Below are 23,552 nucleotides of genomic sequence, written 5' to 3'. Positions count from 1 at the left end.
AAATTACAACACAGACAAAAAGTTTTAGAAGGGTCCATAATACTGGTTCAGTATTATGGACCCTTCTAAAAGCTCTTTTTTTCTGATACAACAGTTCCATATAACAATATTCTTTTCCTCAAGCAGTTCTTCATTACTAACAGAACTCCTCTCCCTTATGCACATTGAATCAATGTGAAGAGTCACTTCTTATTTTGACGAAATGTCCCAAACTTTTACCTTTAGGAACTTGGTAATAAGACAGGTGTAAGACCAGAAGCGTATTTTATAAAGGATGCTAGACAAAAGCATTCTTACTCCCAAAAGAAATCTACAGCTCAAAGAAACTCAGGGAACTCCATCTGTCTTGAGGCCGGACAAGAGCCTTGAATTACAGATCAGAACACCAAGTTTCAGAGGCATCTGGCTGGCTTCATCAAAGAAACATGCAGCTCTTAATCTTGAGGTTCCTGAGTTCAAGCCCCATGGGGTGTAGAGATTACGTAAATAAATAAAATTTAAACAAAAAGAAAAACACCGAGGTTCAGAATAACTTCTTGAGAATAACCACATGACTTGAACATGTCCCTTAACCTCCCTGCGGCTCAGAGTCTATCACATCTACCTTTCTTAGTTGGAAGGTTGTTGTGATTATTAAAGAGGTCAAGGAGCCCAGAGGGCTTCTCACCCCTCACTTGGGGCAAAGGAAATTTGTCTCAGACTGTTAGTCAAAGGGCCAGGGGACTGACCAGGGGACATTTCCAAATCTGGTTTAAGCAAACCATCAATAGTCCTGGGCAAATATCAAATATTCAGGAAAGCCAAAAGAGAAATAAATTCATTATTGTCCAGACCTAGGCTAAATCTTTTAGAACATTTTAAACACAAAATGATACCATACTACAGATGGGCTTTGTTATAATTTTATGAATTTGGATCACAATTAACTATTTATGATTAAAACATTTTTGAAAATGTGCCTAGACTGGAACCCTAGCCACTGAACATTATTTATATAGGAGACGGTATTACATGATTCAATTCCGAAATCCAAACACTTGGACTCTATCTTCCTCTTCCCAGCTCTAAGAGCTAACAGGGACTCCCTTCCCTTCCCAACCTTTTTGGCAGAATCAGGAAGTATCCTTTGCTCTTTCATCCCCTGTGGCCATTTGGACATGAAAATGTCAAATGGGAGCTGTCAGGATGTAATAACTTACAGGACTACCTTTCACTGTGTTTGTGGAGGGAGGGAGTCCATAACACATTCCTGTTTATAATTTATTTTATTCACCACTGTTCAGTGAGGTATGCAGGACAAATACTATTATCACTCTGACTTTAGAAATAAAGAAGCTGGAGTACAGAATTAGCCTGATTTTCCAAGGTCACTTCATGGCAGAATGAGGACTAAAAGCCAGATCTTTATTTCCCAGCCCAACGCTCTTATCAATCAAACACCAACTGCTCAGGAAAGGGGGAGAAGGAAGTAAAGGTGATTATGATTTATTTAGACTTGATCTTTAGACTAATTTTGTCTGGCTTTGTGAATTTTCATTAATTTCCTTCTTCATTGTTGCCTGATGAGTTAGTCACTAAAACGATCAGATCAGAAATTATAAATTGTTTTAAATTATTTCCTCATTGTTATATATAGATATTCAACTTTAAGTGTTTCATAATGAAGTGACTCAGGGACTGAGTGAGGCCCATCTACATGAGTCACTTGTTGAACTGTTACAAGAGATTTATGCAAAACTCTTGGGAAGTGGGCGGGGAGGGGAGACAGAAATAAACATTTACCAAAAAGATGACTAAATTAAGGACAAAAAGTGAATGTAAAACTTACACATTTTTCTTTCCAGTTTAAGCTGTGGTATGGGAAAATAAGCGTGAGAGAACAAGACATAAGTGACCCCTCACCATTAATATCAGCCACCATTTGGTGGCTTAGAAGAGCTCACTAACTTAAACTACCATGTAGTGGGTGTTTCTATGGTAAGAAAAAGAAATTAAAAGTTAACAAGGACAGAATGCCAAGACCATGCCTTTATACGGCCCTCTTCCCTCTCCAGTGCTTTCACAGACGGTATCTCAGTGTATAATCGAGAAAATACTGAGATAGGAAGGGACACATACTACTGAGCTATTGTGGCAAGCCTGTTGAAGGTCACACAGCTATTGAGTAGGTAAGTGCTGAAGAAACTTCAATAATTCAATTAACATCAAACAATTTACCATTGTAATGGGATTGCACACATTTTACACTACGAAGGCAAAACACCTGAATTCCCTACTTCCGCAGAGCAATTCCATTAGCATTCTAGAAAATGTGGTAGCCTATAGTCATCTAAATTATTTATAGGCGCTTTAAGTCATATCTTAAGAATTTCTTCTAAGAAAACCGTGAGCATTCGATGTTTCTGCTGGGGCTTTTTAAAACATGGTGTTAGCCACTTTACACATCAACTTTAATTTCTGATTTTACAAGAAGGATGCTCTAAGCATACCCAGGATGTAGTCAATTTAAAGTTCCTAACTTACGTGATGTTTTTGGCTTCTGTTACCTGTTGGGGGCTAAAGTAAACCTCGGGGTGGCAGAGAGTACTGTGACGGGTAGAGAGGGTTTGTTCCTTGGTGCCACTACCATTCCAAGAACCACAGACAGCTGAGGCAACGAGAAGACAGCCACTGAAGCACATGAGACCCTGGCTGGCAGCAGAAGGGAAGAAGGCAGAAAGCAAACTAGTCAAGGACATACAGAGAGTAATTGTATGATGTCATCATATTACACTAGTTCTGGTTATTGTGTCCAATTTTAAGTAACGGTGATTCAGTCTTTCTAAATATCACTTTCTATTAGAAGATAATTAAATGACTTCTTTAAGATGAAATAAAGCATAGGGAGTGCCTGGGTGGCTCAGTCAGTTAGGGAGCAGACTCTAGGTTTAGCCTCAGGTTGTGATCTCAAAGTCCTGGGACTGAGCCCTGTGAGTGAGTTCTGTGCTCTGGGAAGGATATCTCAGGATTCTCTCTCCCCCTGTCTCTCCGCCCACCCATACTCTCTCTCACTCCCTAAAATGAATCATCTTTTTTTTTTTTAAAGATGAAATGCAGAATAATTAGAAACTGTTCATGACAATTGACTGCATTACTCTAGCCCATAAGAAACGAACACAAGGATTTTCACTGTTTTAAAGAATGCTGTATTATGTGACATAAATTTTCCTTAAAAAAAAAAAGAAAAGAAAAGCAGCCCAGAAAGAAATGAAATTCAAAAAGCTCCAGTGGTTAAAATATCAGGTTGGCCAGAACACAAAAGAATGAAGAATACAGTGCCATTACTGCCAGAAGCTTAATGCTTTAAAAGAGAAACAGAATAAAAAGTTTTCTCTCAGTGACAGTTCACTGGGCATTGGCTCCACTTAAGGACAAAAGAGCTTTTCCGTACCAATACAATCGCAAATTTACATAGGGCTTGAAAAAATAAACCCATTTATTTATATTCTCTCCACCCATCCTCTTTCTATTCTCTCACTTGTCAACAACTTATGGGGATCACACGTTTGAAATATAGCCGACAACTTGCATTTGACACATCAGAGCAATAAATCCAAAGCATTTTCCTCTCCTGCTATTTTTTCAAGTGGGTGCTACTAACAAAGTAAACACAAATTACTTAAAGATGGAAATGTAGCTCAAGGACTATTTCTCTGTGTGCATGGATATATAATTATGCTATTTATTGCACTATCTTGCTGATATCTTTAGGTAATTTTTGGTTACTGAATTACCAAGCTTTTTACTCAGTTGTCTCATTCTTAAGTTCTAGTAGGAACCCCCCTCAGGTCACCACTAACTAACTTTTGTCAAAGGGTTCAATCTCTTTCTCGTTGCTACAGATATTGACTATACTTAATGGCCAGGGAACTTCAAATCCAGCTGGCCAATGCCATGCTGCTTGCTAGCATCCACATGGACCCCATCCCCCCAAGTCTACCCAACACTTCCTGGTCACACCATCATGAGGACTAAGCTCCCCTCAATATCCACTCTGTTCCTCTCACCACAAGACCCCTTCTAAGGAGAGAGGCCTTGCCTTCAGCCTCTGAGGAAACATTATCTCTGGCCTTTCCCAGTGGTTTTCTACTGTCTCATCTCCTCTCTGAATTTTAACTCAAAATTCCCTGTTAGATGCCATTTAAATTTGATCAAAGAAAATGACTTCTCCTTTACAGAATGCTCTGGGAAATGTTAGAAATTAGTACCCCTATTCCAGGCGCTCTCCTGCTATCATTTTCCATCATTGCCAGAACTCTACAACCTCTACTACCACCCCCACTTTAAGAAGAAACCAAGGCTCAGGGCTAGAGTGGAGAAAAGCCAGAATTTAAGCAAAGGTCTTTATGCTCTTACTCTAAATTTCTTAAGTATATGTTGGCCAATTTCACTGTAAATATTATTTTGTAGCTATTTTGTATATCCATGTCAAGAGGCTTTTGTATCTTCATTAGACCAAGCACACTGCTGGCGGGAACTGAAAAACTTAACTGCAAGATTAATAAACAACTGCTTTCAATGCCACACTTTGAAAATGCATTCATTTTACAGTAAGCTTTACTAACATTTGGTGATCCAATCCCCCATTCAATCTAGTTCCCGGCCTCTCTTCAGCTGCCCACTAGCACCACTGCCGGGTAATTGGGGAAGGCCTAAATCCCAGCTCTATTTTTCATACTTAACAATTATGGAGAAAAGTTTGATAAGAAAGGAGCTAAAGTGACTATCTAAAATAAGGGTTTGACACTATATATATGGACCACGCTTAATGTCTGAAATTAACAGGAGCTGGCTATATTAAAGAACACCCACATCATTTAAATAACACAAGTAATGAGCTGCCACGACTGCCAGGGGCCACTGAGGCCCAAGCGTTCAGTGTCTGGAGTGTTGTGGTGAGCCAGGCCTTTCAGTGTCTGTATGCTTTTGCTGCCCACATTGCCACTGGGTCCCTCATGCCTATTCTGTACCCTCCTCTCTTCCTTTCCTTGAGAACATTTCCTTCCCTCCTCAATCCTGAATCAACACTCCACACAGGGGTCTTGTTTACTTCAGACTCTGACAGACAAGCAATCACTGCATATTTTCAAAAACTTTTCCTTCCTCTTTTCCACCATTGGAATAATTCATAGTTTTTTCAGAGGCCTGGGCCTCTCCTGATCTACAGAAAAACACCTCCTAGGCCTATTTCTGAACTTCAGACAGGGAGTCTGATGTACTCCCAAGTTCTGTGGATGCCACAGAAACTACCACAAACAGCTGGGCCTATCTCAGCCTCTTCTGTAACATCGAATGTGGAGAATTTAGAAGTAGTTCCCAAAGCGGGTTTGGTGCAATGTCAGTCCTTCCCTCAAAGAGATTTTCTAGTTAAAGAAGTTTAAGAAATTACTAAATGTACTTCCTTTGGAAAATCACAGTGCATAAAAGCATATTAAAGGCTTTGGAGTCTTTAAGGAAATTCTTTTAATCAAGCATTCCCCAAACTTATTTGACCACAAAATCCTTTTTTCCTATTATACTTATTCACATCCTGATTAATCAGTATTAAGGAGGAAACTTTTGAAAATGCTGCACTAGAGACACATTAAGTCTCAGGAGAGTGTAAACATTTTATAATTCTGACTAAAATCCAACATTTAATACCTACAAAACTCTAAGATGGATTTCTATAAACCACCCATGAAAACTGGTCTCATAACACAGAGCAGAATGTTCACCTATGAGCAGCTATATTACTCGGTGACCTAGAAGATTTACATCTGGGTTCTTCCCTACAGAAGCAACTCAGTTAGTGAAATACTATATCCACACCTGACTACTCTGTGTATTAGACAAAATGCTTACCAAACACAACCTTAATTTGGGAATAACTGCACAGGGAGTTCTAAAAGCACTACATAGAAATTAATTGCCAGTAACCCCAGAAACAGACACATTCTAGGTCAAGTGGCTGAAGAGTGAATACCTAGTCAACTTTTTTTTTTTTAACTGCTTAATTCCCACACCTGGACAACATTCCTATAGACAAAAAGGTTCATATGAAGCATTAAGAAACCTTTGACAAGAAAGGTGGTAAAAGACCATGTGCCATCTTGTTATGTCAAGTGTGGAGGACAGGGAGTAGAGAAGTGGGTCTTTTCCAGTACTTTCCTAAATGGCTCCAAGAGATTTTCACTATTTCCACAATCATCTCTCACCTCTTGCTATTCTGCTGACAACACTAATTTCTCTCAAGCTCAGGAATCTTCTGTCACCAAAGTTTTTAACCCCCAAACTAACTTCCCTTTTTCCCCCTTGTCAATGACTCACCATGTGGAATACCTGTTTACATTCAGTCTGTAGAGGATCATATCTAATAAATTACATCCTCTGGCCTGAAACTTCCTTCAAATACTATAAAACATTCACTTTCTAAAGGAGAAATGCTCCCCAAATCTGGTTACACTAAAATAGTAACTCCCAACTTGCAAGATACCTCATATGATTTCCTGTTAAAGTAGTGGATGTTAAGATAACTTCATAATTTACAAAAGGCAAAGCTTGCCAATTGATGAAGGGTGAAGGGTGAGAAACCATAGGGAAGTGATATGTCAAAAACCATTCCAAACCATGTAGTTGCATAATGAGAAGGCTGAGGTAAGCTATACCTTTGACCCACCTTGTTCTTTTATTATACCTAAGATTGTGTTGGTTTCAACAGCTTACGTGGGGTACATTTCTACTCTTCTAACTCTTACCAAGTTAGTTTGAAAGGGCAGATTAAATGTTCAGGTTAGCTTATCATGTAAAAACCACAGTACACAGGGCATATCCATGAAGAGATTTATAAGGAACAACACAAATAGACCAATCTGGCACTTAGTTGCTCCTGTTCAGTTAACAAAAATAATTTCCCTCCCCAGGTACGAATTGCTATAAAATAAATGACTTAGGAAAACAAAGACAAATACCTGGTAGCAATCAAATTTAAATACTTTAAAAATTGGGACACCTGGGTGGCTCAGAGATTGAGTGCCTGCCTTTGGCCCAAGGCGTGATCCTGGAGTCCCAGGATTGAGTCCCGCATCGGGCTCCCCGTGTGGAGCCTGCTTTTCTCTCTGCCTATGTCTCTGCCTCTCTCTCTCTCTCTCTCTCTGTCTCTCATGAATAAATAAATAAAATCTTTAATAAATAAATACTTTAAAAATCCTACACAATCTATAAGATGCACGTAGCACAAAAGAAAGTAGTAGTAAAGTGAGGAAAATACAAATAATCTGATTTTCCAATAAATTAACACATGGAAGCAGCATCTACTAAAAGAACATTATACAGGTAAAATCTGACAAAGATTTAAAATTTGTTAAAGTGAAATTATTTAATTAAGCATCATGACAAAAAAATTAGCACCAAAGTATAATGTGAATCTTTTTTTTTTTTTTTTTTTTGTATAATGTGAATCTTATACCGTAGTACTTCTGCTAAGCTTTAGGACTGGACTGCTCATCAGAAAGCACACAGGATGCATATTTTATCCCCGACTGCTAATAATGTGAGGAACTAATCTGAGCCTATTAGGAACATTTATCATTCAGCTTCATAGTGCTGATCCTTTTTCACCAAAATTAAGGTGATAACAAAGTTGCAAGGACCACCCCCATGACAGTGGTTAGACTTTTTATCATCTCTTATTTGGACAAACACATACCTGAAAATGGATTTGAAGATTTCTTGAACTAAACTGATACCTATCCTCTGGAATCTGAAGTCCTAAGATGGGACTACAGGTTTAATTTTAACCAATCACATACACACTAAAACACACAAGTACAGAAACACACAGTATTACCACTGTTCATTCAATACCAATTCAAAGTTTCATTTTGAGAGCCATCTCCTGCTTGACTCATCAAATGGCTTGAGAAGCAGAACATCAGTAATAAAATGATTGTTAAATCAATTCCTGCCATGACTTGCATTACTACTCACAGTTTCTGGCACATAGTAGGTACTTACTGTGAATGAATGAATCACTGACCAGCCTTACATAGGTTACTCAACTACTCTGCATATTTTAAGCTTTCTAATTTTTTTTAATTTTTATTTATTTATGATAGTCACAGAGACAGAGAGAGAGAGAGAGAGAGGCAGAGACACAGGCAGAGGGAGAAGCAGGCTCCACGCACCGGGAGCCCGATGTGGGATTCGATCCGGAGTCTCCAGGATCACGCCCTGGGCCAAAGGCAGGCGCCAAACCGCTGCGCCACCCAGGGATCCCTATTTTAAGCTTTCTATATATAAAAGCAGGCTTTCTCCGGCCTAGTTTTTCAAATTGTCTGAAACTCTAACAGTAACACAACCAATAAAAAGATGCTTTCATTTCATGTAGAAGTCACAGAGACAGAGACAGAGAAGTTACATATCATGATCCTCATGCTGAGGCTCATTTGACTTTCATCCTAGTTTGAACACCACTTCTTCAGGAAGGAGTGCCCCAACCAGCAGCCCCCCCCCCCAAGCAGTATTATGCCCCCCAAATTATTAACTCTCCTTGAATGCTTGATTTTCCCTTTGTTGTACACACCACAAGTCATTGAATAAGACCTGTATTGCTCTTTGTTAAATGCTCGTCTCTTTCTCTAGACTCCAGACATCCTGAAAGTGGTGGTCATGTAGGCTTTGGTGACTACCTATGTCTTGCACCTAGAAGTACTGGCACCCAGGTTATTTAGTAAATATTTACTCAATGACTGTATGAAAACAAAGAAGCCCCTTTTTGAGAACAATGAGAACAATGGTGCCCCTTCAATATACTCAAATAATAAAAGCTTAGAAATCAGGGGAAAAAACATTAGGTCATCAAGCATAATGTTCAGAACATCACTGTTCTCAGTATGAAACTAAGAAGTTTTGCCCTGGTAGTCACAGTGATAAAAGAGGTAACTGTATTGTTGTGTGTCTGTGTGCCATTTTATAGATTTCAAAGCACTTCCATCATGTGTGTAGTTCATAACTGTAAGTCTCCAAAGGGTTCATACACAACCCTCTGTGGTATGACACGAAATATTCTAAAGAGTTGTGACAGGTATACTATGCTGAAGGTTTTAACGTATCACTTACAGACTGCGAATTTTTTTTTAGGGATCACAGCATAATATCCCCTTTACAAACTAGCTGGGACAAAGTCTTAATTTTTTTTTTTAAGTTGCAGAGCCCTGAAAGAAATACCAATTCTAAATAAAATCTTCAGGCACTGTAGAATATAGTAGTTCTATTTTCTCAGAGGACAAAGAGAGGCAATCTGAGAGCTTCTGCTGCATGCCAAAGGAACTTCCCAGAGATTGCTGGTAAATGGATCCACACCTCTAAGGTTCCAAAGTAAACTTCTAAAACCTTTTCAGAGGTGTATGACCTTCAGAATCCTGTGAAGGTGAGAGTAGGAGAGAGACATTTATTACACAGTCCTCACTAATGCTCTGTGATGATTAAAAACTTTCAACTTTCTATGACTATATGAAAATTCATAAAGAGACCACAAGGTGGATCAGAATTTTGGCAAACATTATAGTAATGGAAGTACTACTTGCCTTTAAGAAAGATCTTGTTCCACCTTTTTAAGGAATATGTTTGGAAGTTGGAGTTTGCAAAAACCCAGTTATCTTATATATTCACAATGTCCTATCCCTGCTATGCCCCTACATGGTTTCAGGTCTTAGAAACCTCATACAATTATGATTTGCTATTCTTGGTCTTGTATCAAGCTTATATAGAGGGCATAACTTTGCATCAGAAAGACAATAAACATGTTTTCTCCTCTTATGAAAGATCAGAATCACTAAATCCAACTTGCTCCATAGTCTGTAGTGTAAAGTTAGGGCTAAAAAGTAGGGTAAAACTCAAAGTACAGTCTTTCCTATTTAGTAGGGTTGGGATAATGGGATGAGGTCTTAAGAAAGAAAAAAATGCTATTAACTACTGAATATGGGGGAGTGTTTATCTTTTTTTTCATAAGTGACTTGGTTTTTTGAAGGGGGAAGAGGTCCATTCTTTAGGTAAAAGTACCTTAAACATCTGTGAATCCTAGAGTTTAATAGAGAAAAAATTCACATAAAGTTTTTTAACTTCCCAAATCTGTTTTCTTATCTCTAATGTACACTGTGCAATTACATCTGCACAACATCAAAGTTAAAGATAGAAAGGCCTATCAAATAACCTCCATAGAATGTAAGGGTCAAAGCAGGATTAATCTATGTAAGAGGCCTAACTCTGATCTTGGTAGCAAACACACTTTAAGTGTTTTTTTAAGTCAGTCGTCTCCAACCCTGGACACATATTAGAATGAGTTTTTAAAAAAGACTGGTGCCCTAATCCTGCTCCAGAAATGAAATCAGAATCTCATTAGAATAAGGACAGGCTGGTTCTGAAGGTCAGCAGGAGTTGAAAACCTCTGGTCTAAGTGCTTTCTGTTATCCACTTTCAAATGACCCAACGTGATGAGATCACTTTCACATTTTTCCTATGGAAGGAATATTCACAGTCCCAGGACTAACAGCCACAGTGGTAAGAAAATCAGACTTTTACAAGCTGAACAAGTCTACTACTTCTTGGATATAAGCAGACATTCTTAAGTCACAAATACTACACTTAATAAATACTAACCATTAAAAAAGGAAAAAAATTAAATTGTTTTTGAAAAACACAGAAGAACTTCATCTGTGAACATATAATTATGTAATGCTCATTTAAGTATGGCTTAATTAATAAGCCATTTTTAAAAATTTATCTTCCACTGAATAGTAGCCAATCTTATAAAAGACTTGATTTTTGGAACTTTCCCAGAGATAGAAGTAAGAAAAGGCAAATAAAGAAACCAGAAGTATAAGACACCCTATTACACAGGTATCTGAAATCAGTTCAAAGGGGAGTTTCCATTGCTCAGAGGACAAAGGACTTCTCAGAAATATTACTGCAATCATATTGCTCATTTCTTACTCAACCTGGTACTGCTGAAAAGGATGTCGCTATGTTCCCACCTTTGCTGCCTTATGTGTTGTTTCTGTGACAGCTGGAGTCAACAAAGATAAGTTCGGCTTCTGGAAAAACCAAAATGTCAGCCTTCTTTATTTTTCAACTTGCTCTAAAACTCTCCCCTATTATCTGATTCTATGAATTTTGCAATAGCTGCATATTAGTTAAAGCTGGAGAATGAGTAACTAAGCCGGTCTAAACTGTATGCTGCAGTAAACATGATAAAAACATGTTCTATGCAATTTTTTAGCATTTTATAAAAATCTCACATTCGAAGGGAGCTTGCTTACACTAAAGATTTCAAGACCCGGCAGCCCAGGTCTTGGTTTAGCGTTCAGTGGTTTAGCGCTGCCTTCAGTCCAGGGCGTGATCCTGGAGACCCGGGATCGAGTCCCACGTCGGGCTCCCTGCATGGAGGCTGCTTCTCCCTCTGCCTGTGTCTCTGCGTTTTTCTCTCTCTCTCTCTCTCTGTCTCTCATGAATAAATAAATAAAATCTTAAAAAAAAAAAAAAAAAGATTTCAAGACCAAAGTGGGGGTGGGGGGGAAAGCAAGAAAATCTAAAATAGGCATAATACTCTAAATAAACCTAGGTGGCCCAGCTGGGAAAATACTTAAGATTCCTTTTCTATAAACGTCTTAATTAAGATGAAATTAACAGTGGCCACAGTAATGATAAGGAACTATTAACAGTTAGAGAAGAATTTTGATGATGTGCTTCTGTGTTCAGGTCAGTAGTTATAACCAAATATTACCAGGTGAGTGGTATAAACTTACATGACTTATTGCAGATTGAACAGCCTTTACATAATGGTTTAGTTCCCGATCCATCATGGCCAATTCAACCATTGCCTTGTCCATACTGTATTCACTACTCACTTCAGCTGAAAGAAAAAGAAAGTAATTACTGTTTTCCATTTAAAATGCCATCTCTGGAAAAAAATTGCTCCAATATCATCCTTACCAGTCTATGATCTAAACAATTTTATAAAAGGTATTACAGATTTTTTTAAAGACTTCCTTAACATAGGCCTGCTTCATTCAAAATTCTGAGAATACACCCAGTCGAAGAAAGCTCAAAGGCTGGAGTGGAAAAAAAAAAAGAAGAAGACTCAGACTTAGGAGTTCTAAGCTATGCCACTTAGTTGTGTGATTGTAAATCAGCCACTACACTTCACTCGGCCTCCGTTTCCTTTTCAGTTAAAGCAGCCCAGCTATGTATCTGCACGTGCACCTCACGGGATTATTAAAGATCAAATAAGAAAGATTTCCATTTCTAGTAGGTTAGGTTACGTGTACCAATTCTACTGAAAACCACAAAAACAGCTAAAGTAGAAGGTACAAGGAAGGGAGGGAGGGAGGGAGGGAGGAAGGAAAAGAGGGAAGGAAGGAGGAAAAGAAGAAAGGAAGAAAGAAAACTCCTTAAAAACAAGAGAGTTACGGGACAGAAGCAATCAGGGACAAACCTAGCAAAAACAGAAAAAGAAAAACAGGGCCAGAACACCATAGTCTCATACAACTCACCCCCCCCCCCATCCCCCAGCCCCCACCCCAGCTGGGTCTTTACTCGTCAGAATACAGAGGAACCAAAGTAATGCCGCTCTGCTCCTCCAGGCTGCAGTGGGGTTGGCCTTGGCAACTGGGCAGAGAAGAGGTAAGAGAGAAAGAAAATAAAGCTGGTTCTGAAAACCTGTGGCCACAAGGCTTTCAGAAGGATGTTCAGCCTGGGTTCCCGTCACCTGAGTGGTCCGGGGAACCTCAGTTCTGATGTTGGTGTGAGCTGGTTTCCCCCTAGAAGTACCCCTAGGTACTCCCCTCTGAAGAAGACCATCCTAGGCCTCTGCTCATCTGCACAAATAATCGTGAAGGAGAATGAGATTAGAGGAGGAAAGGTAAAACAAAATCAACAGAAAAACCTTACAAACCCTAAAAAAAATACAAGAAAACAAACATCAAGAGTAAGAATCAGCAGACACAGATCCACAAATGTTTCCAATACTGGAGTTATCAATCAATTAGAGAATGAAACAATTATGCTTACTATGTCTAAAAAATAAAATACTAAAAAAATTAAATTGAATTAAAAATTAAAATACTCCGGCTTAACAGGAGACGATAAAGAGTATTAGCGGATTGGAAAGGCGAGGTAGTGTTTTTAAGTGTTTTTAAACTATTTTCAAGCTCTAAACGTACAATTTAATAGATCAGGAGATCAGGAACACAAAATAATACAAATTTTATTTAAAAAGCTGAATGAAAAATAAAGCTGAGTAAGTCACCTGGGAATGCACACACTCAAATATTCTCCATTCAAATACCTTAGCTCAGACAAATGTCAGGATTTCTTGTCTACTCCGCAGGATACAACAGATCATCCCAAAGTCAAGAAATAATATAAAATACATTTACATTTAGGTTTTGAAAGGGATTTTCCTGGACTTCATTATAAACACATTTCAGAAAATATCTCCTGGATTAACCTGCTTCTAGTAGAATGTCTCTTGGCTTATAACACCCAGACTTCACACTTCACAGAGTGTGTGTGTGTGTGTGTGTGTGTGTGTATCCCAATATAAAGTTTTTTGCTTTTGAGGAAGGGGAAGGGGGCAGTATTTTCATAAGAAAAATTTGTATTTACATTCCCCAAATTAAATATAACATTTTTAACAAAATAGTGTGTGAGAAAGGACCCAAGCCACATTCCAAATAAAACTGTCAAGAGTGTCAATCACAGGTCCATGTCGTGAAAATGTCCAAATGTTAACAAGGGAGACAAGCTGTTTAGGTGTTGCTGATATAGCAACATGTATCTGCTATGTAGATATCAATAGTTTGTTAAAAATCATATTAATTACTTGATGATCAGAAAGGGAATTTTAAGCAATTTATATCCGAATATGATGGTTTATGACTTATATAAAGGCAGGCATTTTTCTGTATTTAATTAATCAGTGGAAATCAATACAGTGTTGGCAATCTTCCTATGGAATTAAACAAGTTTATTTTTGAAGGCACATAAAAACGTGCTTTTGACATTAAAAATGCTATGAGAGAGTTTGCAAAATAAAATAAATGGGATCATGGTATTCATTATCAAGGTCCCAAGGATGTTAGCAAGACTTGAACCAGATGGCAACTTCGAATTACAAGGCCAAGGAGACCTTGCCTGCGAAGGAGAAAATGAGTGACTGGCTGGGTCAGGTTTGATGGCATGAAGCCTAAGGCAAGAATCTTTGGAAACCATCTGTGGCTTCCTGCAGCCTCAGCTAAGGCTCCAGGGCCCCAGAATGCTTAGCTGAAGGACCTAAACATGAACAGTGCAGCCCGAGGCGAGAGGGAAAACACTAGAAAAGATCAGGAAGCTAGTCCGGGAGAGGAACGGAGACTCACACCCCACCTGGAGGTGAGCCCAGTCAGATAATTTCTGGCTAACGTCAGTGTCTCAGTCCACAGCAGAAAAGGGCTTGAGGCCAGAGACCTAAGCATGAGAAGGAGCCCCATAGCAAAAGGAATCTGGAAGAAAGGCCATGAGAACATCCCTGTCAAGGAGCAACCTGCTACAGCTATTTTAAGATTCTTTTGGTGACTCTTTCTGTTCTTGTTAACTCTTACTTCCCTACTGTGATCTAATGTCTTTTAAAACAGTGATTTGTATTTATGTTTCAGAAGCACCTGGCCATGGAAGGCATAGTGAATTGGTGTCTGGCCCTACAAAACAATCGAGGTGAGGAAGGAGCACGGTGTGGCACGAAAAAGGCAAACAGGCCAAATAAGTCCCCGAAAGATTCAAGAGGAACTAGGAATGAGCACAGAGAAAGCAGGGGTAGGAGGGGGGTGTTGAAGAGGGACTGACCAGCCCAAGGTTCCTTGCTCCTTTACTGCATAGTACAGAATCCCACCACCAAAATTCCCCCACTAGTGCAGGAAAACTTCCTAACAATCTACACCAAACTAAATCCTATACATCCTTCAAGGGCTGAGCTCAAGCCCTACCTACTTTTAAACCATACCCACTGAGAAAGATCTCCTTCACTTAATTTATCTTTAACAGCTGTACTTGATACTTTGGCACCTGCAACCATAAACAGTCTTGTCTTCTTGTATGCATTTGTCTCATTTCTCCAAACAGATTTTAACCCAGTTGAGGGCAAAAATGCTGCTTTAGTGTTCTTGGAATCCAATGAAGAATTACAGCATCTCTTCCCTCAATGTTCTCACATGGCATTATTTGATAAATTTGAAAATTAAACTTTCACTGAACTGTAAGTTTGTCCTGCCTCAGATATCCTACTGAATTAAAGTGTAATGAAGTCATGTGAGATAAACTCATTTGTCTACTATATTTTCATGGTGATTCTTCCATCAGAAAAAGGTTGGCACCAGCACGTGGGGGTAAGGGAGGTGAGGGGAGGGAAGCACACAAATAATGTTAAAATTCACAGAATGACAATCCCAGAGAGAAAATTATTACTGTACCACAAAAGCCTGGCATTACAGGAGACTGATGCAGCTGACAAAGCATGGAAAGCAGTAACGACAATGAAAAAGAAATATATAACAATAACAGCTATAGCTAATAATTAGTAAGCACTTTATACTGTGCCAAGATTATACTGAGCACATCATTTACAGCAAACCTCACAGCAACTTTTTTATCTGCACTTCACCTATGAGAAGGGAAAAACTGAGCAGCTGAAGGAAGCTGCTCTTTGTGCTACAGAGCAGTGAGTGGCACAGTGAGGTTGCCAAGTCAGGCTTTTTAGTGACAAAGTTTGCAAACTTGCCCGCCTGTGCTAACAGGTGCACAAACGTGACAAGAAGGACAACCAGCTCCAACTCCTCCATGAATATCCAGGGAACAAACCCTCAGTGGTGAAAAGTCTTGGCCCCCAGCTCCAACATCTCAGCCCCATGTGATCCATTCTACCTAAGACACTAGGTAATGCCACTCAAATGCTATCAGACTGGGTCCCACAAAAGCTTTTCCAGATTCCTTACATAGAGGAAACTGATTAAGGAAATTGATTCTGGCTGCTAGGCCACAGAAATGGAAGTACAGCCACGCAAACGCAGTAGCAGAGACATGTTCAAGGGGAAGTCTTCGAATTGCAGAGATACTTCTCAGTGGAGCCAGTATCAAAACCATTTCTAGCGTCAATGCCTCTGACTGCCTTCCCCCAGTGGGGTCTGGAGGATCTATGAATATTCACATTTCTTCAATGTGCCACTCAATAAGCATTTATTACAATCAACCTTTGCTTGTATTAATCAAATGAACCTAAGTGACATACTTGAACATTCACTTACAAGCCAATAAATACATAAAGAAGTCTCATGGAGAGCTTGGGGAGTCTGCAAGGCCTGTGTAACACATATAGCACACTAATTAGGAAACTTCCTAAAAGCACAGTAACTAGCTTAAATAAATCCCCCTACCCTTGCCCCTGCAAATCAAGTCTAGAAGGCACAGATAATCTCTGATTTACATTACAAAATTATAAGTTTCTGTAAGTATGCCAATACCAGGGCTCTCTTCCTTCATATCTCCAGGTCTATACCCAGGGATCTTGGTCAGCCCCATCTCGAACACTGGGGACTGCTAATGGTACCCAAAGAACTTTAAAAATGTTATTTAGACCAGAAAGGGCCATAGAATTAAACCCATGTTTAAAAGACAGTCTCTCTTTCATCTTTCTTTTTCCTGTTCAGTGGCAAACCTTACAAAAATAATGATAGTCACACTGAAGGACGACTTCTTTTTAGACTGAAGTGTTCTGACATTTTTATAAAATAGTGTCTGAATGGATGCAGTTGGACTGCGTATAATTTTCCTAAAGTCAAGCAAACCTATAATTATGCAATCTAAGCAGCCATGCTATTCATTAGACACGTCATCTGTTACTCAATGTCAAAATGCACTAACAGCAATATTATAACTATTACTATTCCCTGTTTGAAGTGTTGAATAAGGCATTAAAGTTACATGATCTGTACAACACTGAGAAGAAATGGGTGATTTCGTGTTGCAATCACTGCAACTTAAAATTCATGAGGCTTCAATGAGAGAAAGGTGATGGTAGGAACAAGTTATAAAAGCAAAATAGTAACAATCAATGCCAGTTGTCTTGAATATGAAAGACCAGGGCAAAATGAGGTGAAAAGATAGGTCTGAGAAAGAAATGGAGGATGACAAACTAGCTATTTTTATAGATGTAGACTCACGTAAGACAAATGGCAAGTCCTCTATTTATGACCAGAAGATATAGGTAATACGCCTGTAGCAATATGGTAATTTTTACAGAGCACAGCATGGACTCATGAGAGTTTATCACCCAGGGTGATTTCCAAGATTGTCTAGGGTCTCTTCACATATTATTTGCTCAATATAATGGCATTTTAGGTCAAGATTAAAAATGGGGGAGAAGATTCTTTATCTTGGCTTCTCCAAGTTCAGGTGGACATGGTCAGGAAACCAATCAAGCTCTTGTTAAAACCAGCAACCAGTTTGGCAAAAAAGAGGAAGGTAAGTGATACAGCTAAGGGATGTAGCCTTTAGACCAACTATTCTAAATAAGGCCCCTCCCTAGCCACAGCTGCCTAGAGCTGCAGCCTAAGGCTTATGTGCTTGAGAAAAATAAAGTCTCTTCCCCCAAGGCCCAGCCCTGAGGTTTGGGAAACATAGCTGAAACAGGGCCAAGCACATGTAGTACCTAGAGCCAAGCAGTACTCTCAGCAGCCCACCCGCCCCAGGTCCTCAGTAGAACTGTCTTCAGTGAAACAGACATGAAAAAGAAGGCACTCTCCCTCCTCTTTCCCCTAGCATGTCCATACACATCTCTGTACTACCTCTCTACACTACCAGATGTCTTTTTGCTTTGCTCTGCTGTTCTCTATGATCTCAGCCACAGATTCCCTTTCCAGAATCCTCCCTAATCTCCAGAATGGGACCAAATGCTTCATGCCTTATAGGTCCATAAAACTTCTCTACCTTTACAACTAGGACACATGTGAATGTGTGTGTTGGGGGGCACGCCCTTAAGACAAATTTCATCTACTTTTCCCTTCCAACTTTTTGTTCCTGATTCAACTGTATAGGCCAAGTTGTTTCCAATTTTGTCCTAAACAAATAAAAATTGCAGAACCGGGTGTTTTTTTATTCTACAAAGTCATATACAGGCATGTCTGAACAGGAACAATACCAATTACATATAGTTGATATATTTTATCAATAAAATGCTGGTCTAAGACAAAGCAGCCATTTAGTGTTCTTATGGGGTTGCTGACTCCAATTCAACATGAATCACACACCCAGAAGGATCTGATAAATATCCATGCCATAAAGTACATATGTCTGTTTTGGCAAGGAGCAGGAGAAGAAAATGAGGCAGGGAATCGCCTGATTGGATTTTAAATTTCCTAGAACAGATGGGACCTGGAATAGAGAGATTTTTACTTTCTAAAACAGAAATCTCTTCCTAATCTCCTCAGTGATTTGTCTGTATTTTACAAACAAGAAATTTCTTCTTTCTGGATGAATTGAAACAAATGACAGTATAAATCATACCTTTCCCTCCCTCCACAAAAAAGGACCAAAATACAAAACTAAACCAAACCCATTCCTCTCTTAAAATACAGCTCCAACTATCTCTAGTAACATATACCTACATACACACCCACCTCTTTGAGTGGGTGTGTGTGTATGTTTTTCCTGGTAGCCTAGTATTAAGCAATCATTTAATATTCATCAGGAGTCAAATTTAATGACTTACTCACTGCTTGAGCAATATTTAATAGAAACTTGTTACTTCTCCCTACACTGTACTTTAGCCATAATTATTCCTCCCCACATATTAGTGTGGAGGAAAAGTTAAAACTGAATCCACATACTATAACTATAATCCACTGAAATAACAGTGAAGAGCAGAACAGTGTAGGGCACAAACTGGTACATGACTATAAATGCAGTGAATATGGGGGAAATCTTCAAGAAATATTGACCTTTATAATCCTCTTTACTCGTCTATACAATTTTCTTGTCAATAATACAAAAGGAAGTTGTATAATACAGTAATTCAAAAAGCCAGCTCTAGAGTCAGATTACATTCAAATCTAGGCTCTATTACTTGCTAGCTATGTGGTCTTTGAGTAGTCACTGTATTAGTTTCCTCCTCTGTGTAATGGGCACAGTAACTCATAAAGCCAATACAGAACAAAATGAGAAAACACAGACAAAATGGTCAGCACAGGGCGGCCCACAGTAAGCACAAACAAGATTCTGTCATTATAATTACTGCAGCATGGAAAACTACTCTGCAAATGGAATTAGTCTAAATGCTGAAAGCATTCTACCCTTAAACCAAAAGGTATCAAGTGAAGGTCCCCTCCTTAACGCAGTGGTTTTTCTAACTTGAGAACAAAGCACTCAAACTCACAAAACTGCAGTGCTCAATGAGAAGCTCTGTAAGCCTCCCCTGACCAATTAATGTCCAGAAACCCATTTACTTATTAGTATATGCTTGAGGCCTTATTATGTGCCAGGCAAGGGGGAAAATGCTTTTAAGCTAGGAGCAGCTACTCCTGCCCACAGAAGGTAGGAAAGGTTTAACAGGTGAGGAGATACACGTGTACTTGATCTTGAAAGATGAGTATGTGTGTACCAGATGTTCACCAGACCGAAGGAGAGGCTAAACGAATGCTTTCACCCCTTTCTACGGAGGCTGACTTTGAGTTTAAATTCTCAAAAATACTGAGGAGAAGAAAAGAGGAGAAAGGTATAGATTTTAAAAAAAGAACAAATCTTCACCGAAAATTGACAATGTGCCAGGCACTTTGAACATACTACTCATTCTATCCTTCGGTACAACAATGTGAATTAGGAGCTATTAAACATAATTCGATAAGGAAACTGATACTCATAGAGGTTAAATCATATGCCCCAGGTCACACAGGAACTGACCTCAGGTCTAACTTTAAAGTAGCACGGTATGTGGGTCTGACTTACTACACAGAAGCAAATAATCCACTCATGCAAAAGTCATGGAGTAATAAATGACCAGTTCTCTAGATAAAAGAATTCTCCTAAACATTACCTTCTTGTAAGAAAGAGGGAAAATAAAATTGACTTAAAGAGTTCTACACCAGAGTAATAGAGACCATCTTTCATTATATAGACAGGTATTTCCTTAGAATACATAGTTAATATTCCATAAACCACCATGGTAAAGGTAACTTAAAATATTGCCTGAAATAAATTCTATGAAGGATTAAGTCCACAAAATCATAGAAATAGTCTGTAGATACAATCTAGTCTCCACAAGTCATCAAAAGCACTATGAATCCCAGCTATGGGTAGCTATCATTTTAAAACATACTCACAGACCTTTTTTGGTTGCCTATTATAAGGCCTTGAATCTTCAAGGTCAAGTCTGTCTTCTATATGACTTAAACTCTTTTTCTATACCCTTCTTGCCCATTTCTTCTTATTTAATCCCTGGCAGACTCGAAGAAATAGTCAACTCAAGGCAGCAAGTAATATATATATGAGCATTTCTAGTCAATGTAATTTCAGTGACTGCTATTTCTCCTTGGTCTTCAAGCCCTTCATGGTGTCCAAATTCTAGCTAAAATGTGAGGCTGGAAGGCCCAGGAGGCTTAAGGGACAGAGCCTGGCTTTAACCTGGTTTGAAGTGAGACTTAAACCTCATGTGATTATTGAGCAAATTAAATGAGAACCTAGGTAAAGCACCCAATATGATGTCTTAAACACTGTAGACTCTTAATAAATAGAGCCTATTTTGCTGTTAACTGAGTGTGCTTTCCAGTATGCTTCAATACAAATCTTGTATTTTACTTAAACTACTACTTAGTAAATCATGGGATCATCTCATCTATTTTTAAAAATTAATAAAGCATATAGTTGAGAAGTTAATTAAACACACAGCTGAAAAATTCAAACACTATAATAATGCGGTGTCTCCAATCCCCAAACTCCCTCCCCAGAAGCAACCTTGTATACAAGGTTCTTATACAAGAACCTTGTATAACGAGGTTCTCATTCCATGGAAATAGTCTATATATAAGGCACTCACTTTTAAAAAGAACAACAGAAATTAAGGCAAACCAATATACCAGGGAAAACAACATGAATATATTAAAAACAAGAAAGGAGAGATGCTAAACAAGGAATACAATATGGCTGTTAGAGGGGAACTTCCATTCACTCCTTGAATAAATATTTACCAAGCACTGAGCATGTAGATGTCTGACACACTGCTGGGTGGCCTGGACAGAGCAGCAAACAAGGTAAACCCTGTACCTTTTCTCAAACAGCTTATACAAATTTCCACTCCATGCAAAAATTTCTAAAAAGCCCTGATATGACTATCATGCCTTTGTTTAGCTCTTGGTATGGTGGGAAAGCTTGTTCTCTGCCAAACAGTTCTAATTATTAGAGCCCTTCCAAAAAGAGAGCTGATTCATCACCACCCTAGAACAATTCTAGGCAGTGAGAACAATAAATTTGAATTGCTCTTTTACACACATTAACTTATTTACACTTCATAACCTCCATATAGAGTGATCTTACTCTGTTTTATATGGCTGAGGAAATTGAGGCTCAGAGGTTAAGTGCTTCCACTGAAGTCATACCCCAATATCAGAATTAGGGCTTGAATCCTAGTTCTCAACAGCAGGGCTGCAGAAAAGCTACTTAGGGAGTCACACAGAAACAGTCAACTCTTCCAGATAATACTTTTTCAAAGATCTGAAGGTGGCTTTTAATATTCCCTATCCGTGAGTCTTTGCTTCTCCAGGATAAATAATGATCACCAAATTCATTCAACCCAGCCGACCTGCCTTCATTTAACCATGCTTCATTTGCTAGTGTCCCTTTTACAGATGGACTCCAGAAATTAAAAACAATTACAGCCACAGGTTAACCAATGAAGGCTATGATAACACTATTAGTGCATGTGTACTGCTGCGATAATGGGTTATTAGTTTTCTTTCAAGAAATTAAATAATAACATTTATTGAGCACTCACTGTGTACCCGACACTATGCTAAGCCATTTATACACATCATTTCACTCAATCCTTCTAATAACTCTGTGAAGGAGACACCATCATTACCCCCATGTGATAGAACAAAAGAATGGGCTCAGAGGGTTTAAGTACCCTGAACCAAGGTTATATAGTCAATGAGCTGTAGAGGGAACATTCAAATTTGGGTCTATTAAATAACAGAATCCATTCTTCTAACTATCTCAATAATCATCACCCTGTGGGCATAACCCATTTCTCCATGTCATAAGACTTTGCCAAATGCCTTTCTAAGATCTATTCATATTAGACTAAAAAGCATCCCTACTGTACCTGGGAAGTCACCACAATTAAAAAAAGGCGGGGGTGTCATGAGTGAAGAGGAACTAGGGTAATCAAGTTCAAAAATGAGATCAAAAAAAAAAAAAGAAGGTTAATGATCTTTTGCTTACATGTGGATAGCAAATGCCATAGACCAGCCTACCTCTGTACTCATTTTAAATAAATTTATATCAGGAAAAAAAATCTCAAATGGGGTCAGCCTACTTTAAAATATAAATTTAATTAAACACCTTAACTAAATAGAAATTAAGTCCTCAAAAATATAAAAGTAAGTTTGAGGGGTGCCTGGGTGGCTCAGTCGTGAAGCATCCAACTCGAGTTCAGCTCAGGTCTTGATCTCAGGATTTGAGTTCAAGCCTCCATCAGGTTCCACACTAGGTGTGGAGCCACTTTAAAAAAAAAAAGTATTAAAAAATAAGCTTGAGGAGATCTGATATGAAATTAGATTTTAAGATCTACGATGACAAGAATGATAATCTGTTATTTACCTCTCAAATGTTGGTCTAAAGTAATCTGTTCTGAGAAACATTTCTTTAAGGAAAGAGAGGCACAATCACAAAAACTGTATGTCACATTCCTGTCAGAGGATAATTCCTATGCTTGTTATTTTCAGAAAAATAAAATAAAGTTGATTTGTAGTGAACATGGCATAACGTAAAACTTGTCAGGTCACTTTATTGTACACCTGAGACTAACATTGTGTCAACTAGACTCAAATAAAAATAAAGAAATTTGATTTCACAAAAACAATGGCAGATCAATCTGTTAAAACTGAAATCACTGACAGCTCCAGAAAATAAATTTATCATAATTTACCACAAACATTATAACCATCCTGATACTGTGTGCTTCCTTATATTTGTACCTACACATAATGCAAGTTCTTGAGATCTTAGAATTCTTTTTCTCATTACATATCTTACCACTTCTAAGATGTTTTATTTTCATAACTCTGACTTAAATCATTAGTGATTCCCCATATTGTTTCTCTTGCCTTCTTTAAAAAACCTGTATCTTCTTTAACAAAGAAATAATGATCCATAAACAGTTAAATCTACTAGAAATGGCTCACAGAACTCTGTTGGGGAAAGTAAACTACTTTGGTAATGGGAATTATCCCCCACTA

General features: G+C 38.5%; 1 protein-coding gene across 5 annotated transcripts in view; it reads right to left on the bottom strand.

Annotated features, from left to right (window-relative positions):
* The window catches only part of NSMCE2 (NSE2 (MMS21) homolog, SMC5-SMC6 complex SUMO ligase), a 213,177-nt gene that overhangs the window by 163,799 nt on the left and 25,826 nt on the right, over nucleotides 1–23,552 (bottom strand). For all 5 annotated transcript variants that reach the window (XM_038555503.1, XM_038555501.1, XM_038555502.1 and 2 more), the window contains exon 3: nucleotides 11,823–11,929. In XM_038555503.1, the coding sequence (XP_038411431.1) occupies nucleotides 11,823–11,929 (107 nt within the window). The remainder of the gene's footprint in view (nucleotides 1–11,822; nucleotides 11,930–23,552) is intronic.

This window comes from Canis lupus, chromosome 13, assembly GCF_011100685.1.
Source record: "Canis lupus familiaris isolate Mischka breed German Shepherd chromosome 13, alternate assembly UU_Cfam_GSD_1.0, whole genome shotgun sequence".
Classification (NCBI taxonomy): domain Eukaryota; kingdom Metazoa; phylum Chordata; class Mammalia; order Carnivora; family Canidae; genus Canis; species Canis lupus.
This window is presented reverse-complemented; position numbering and strand designations above follow the sequence as displayed.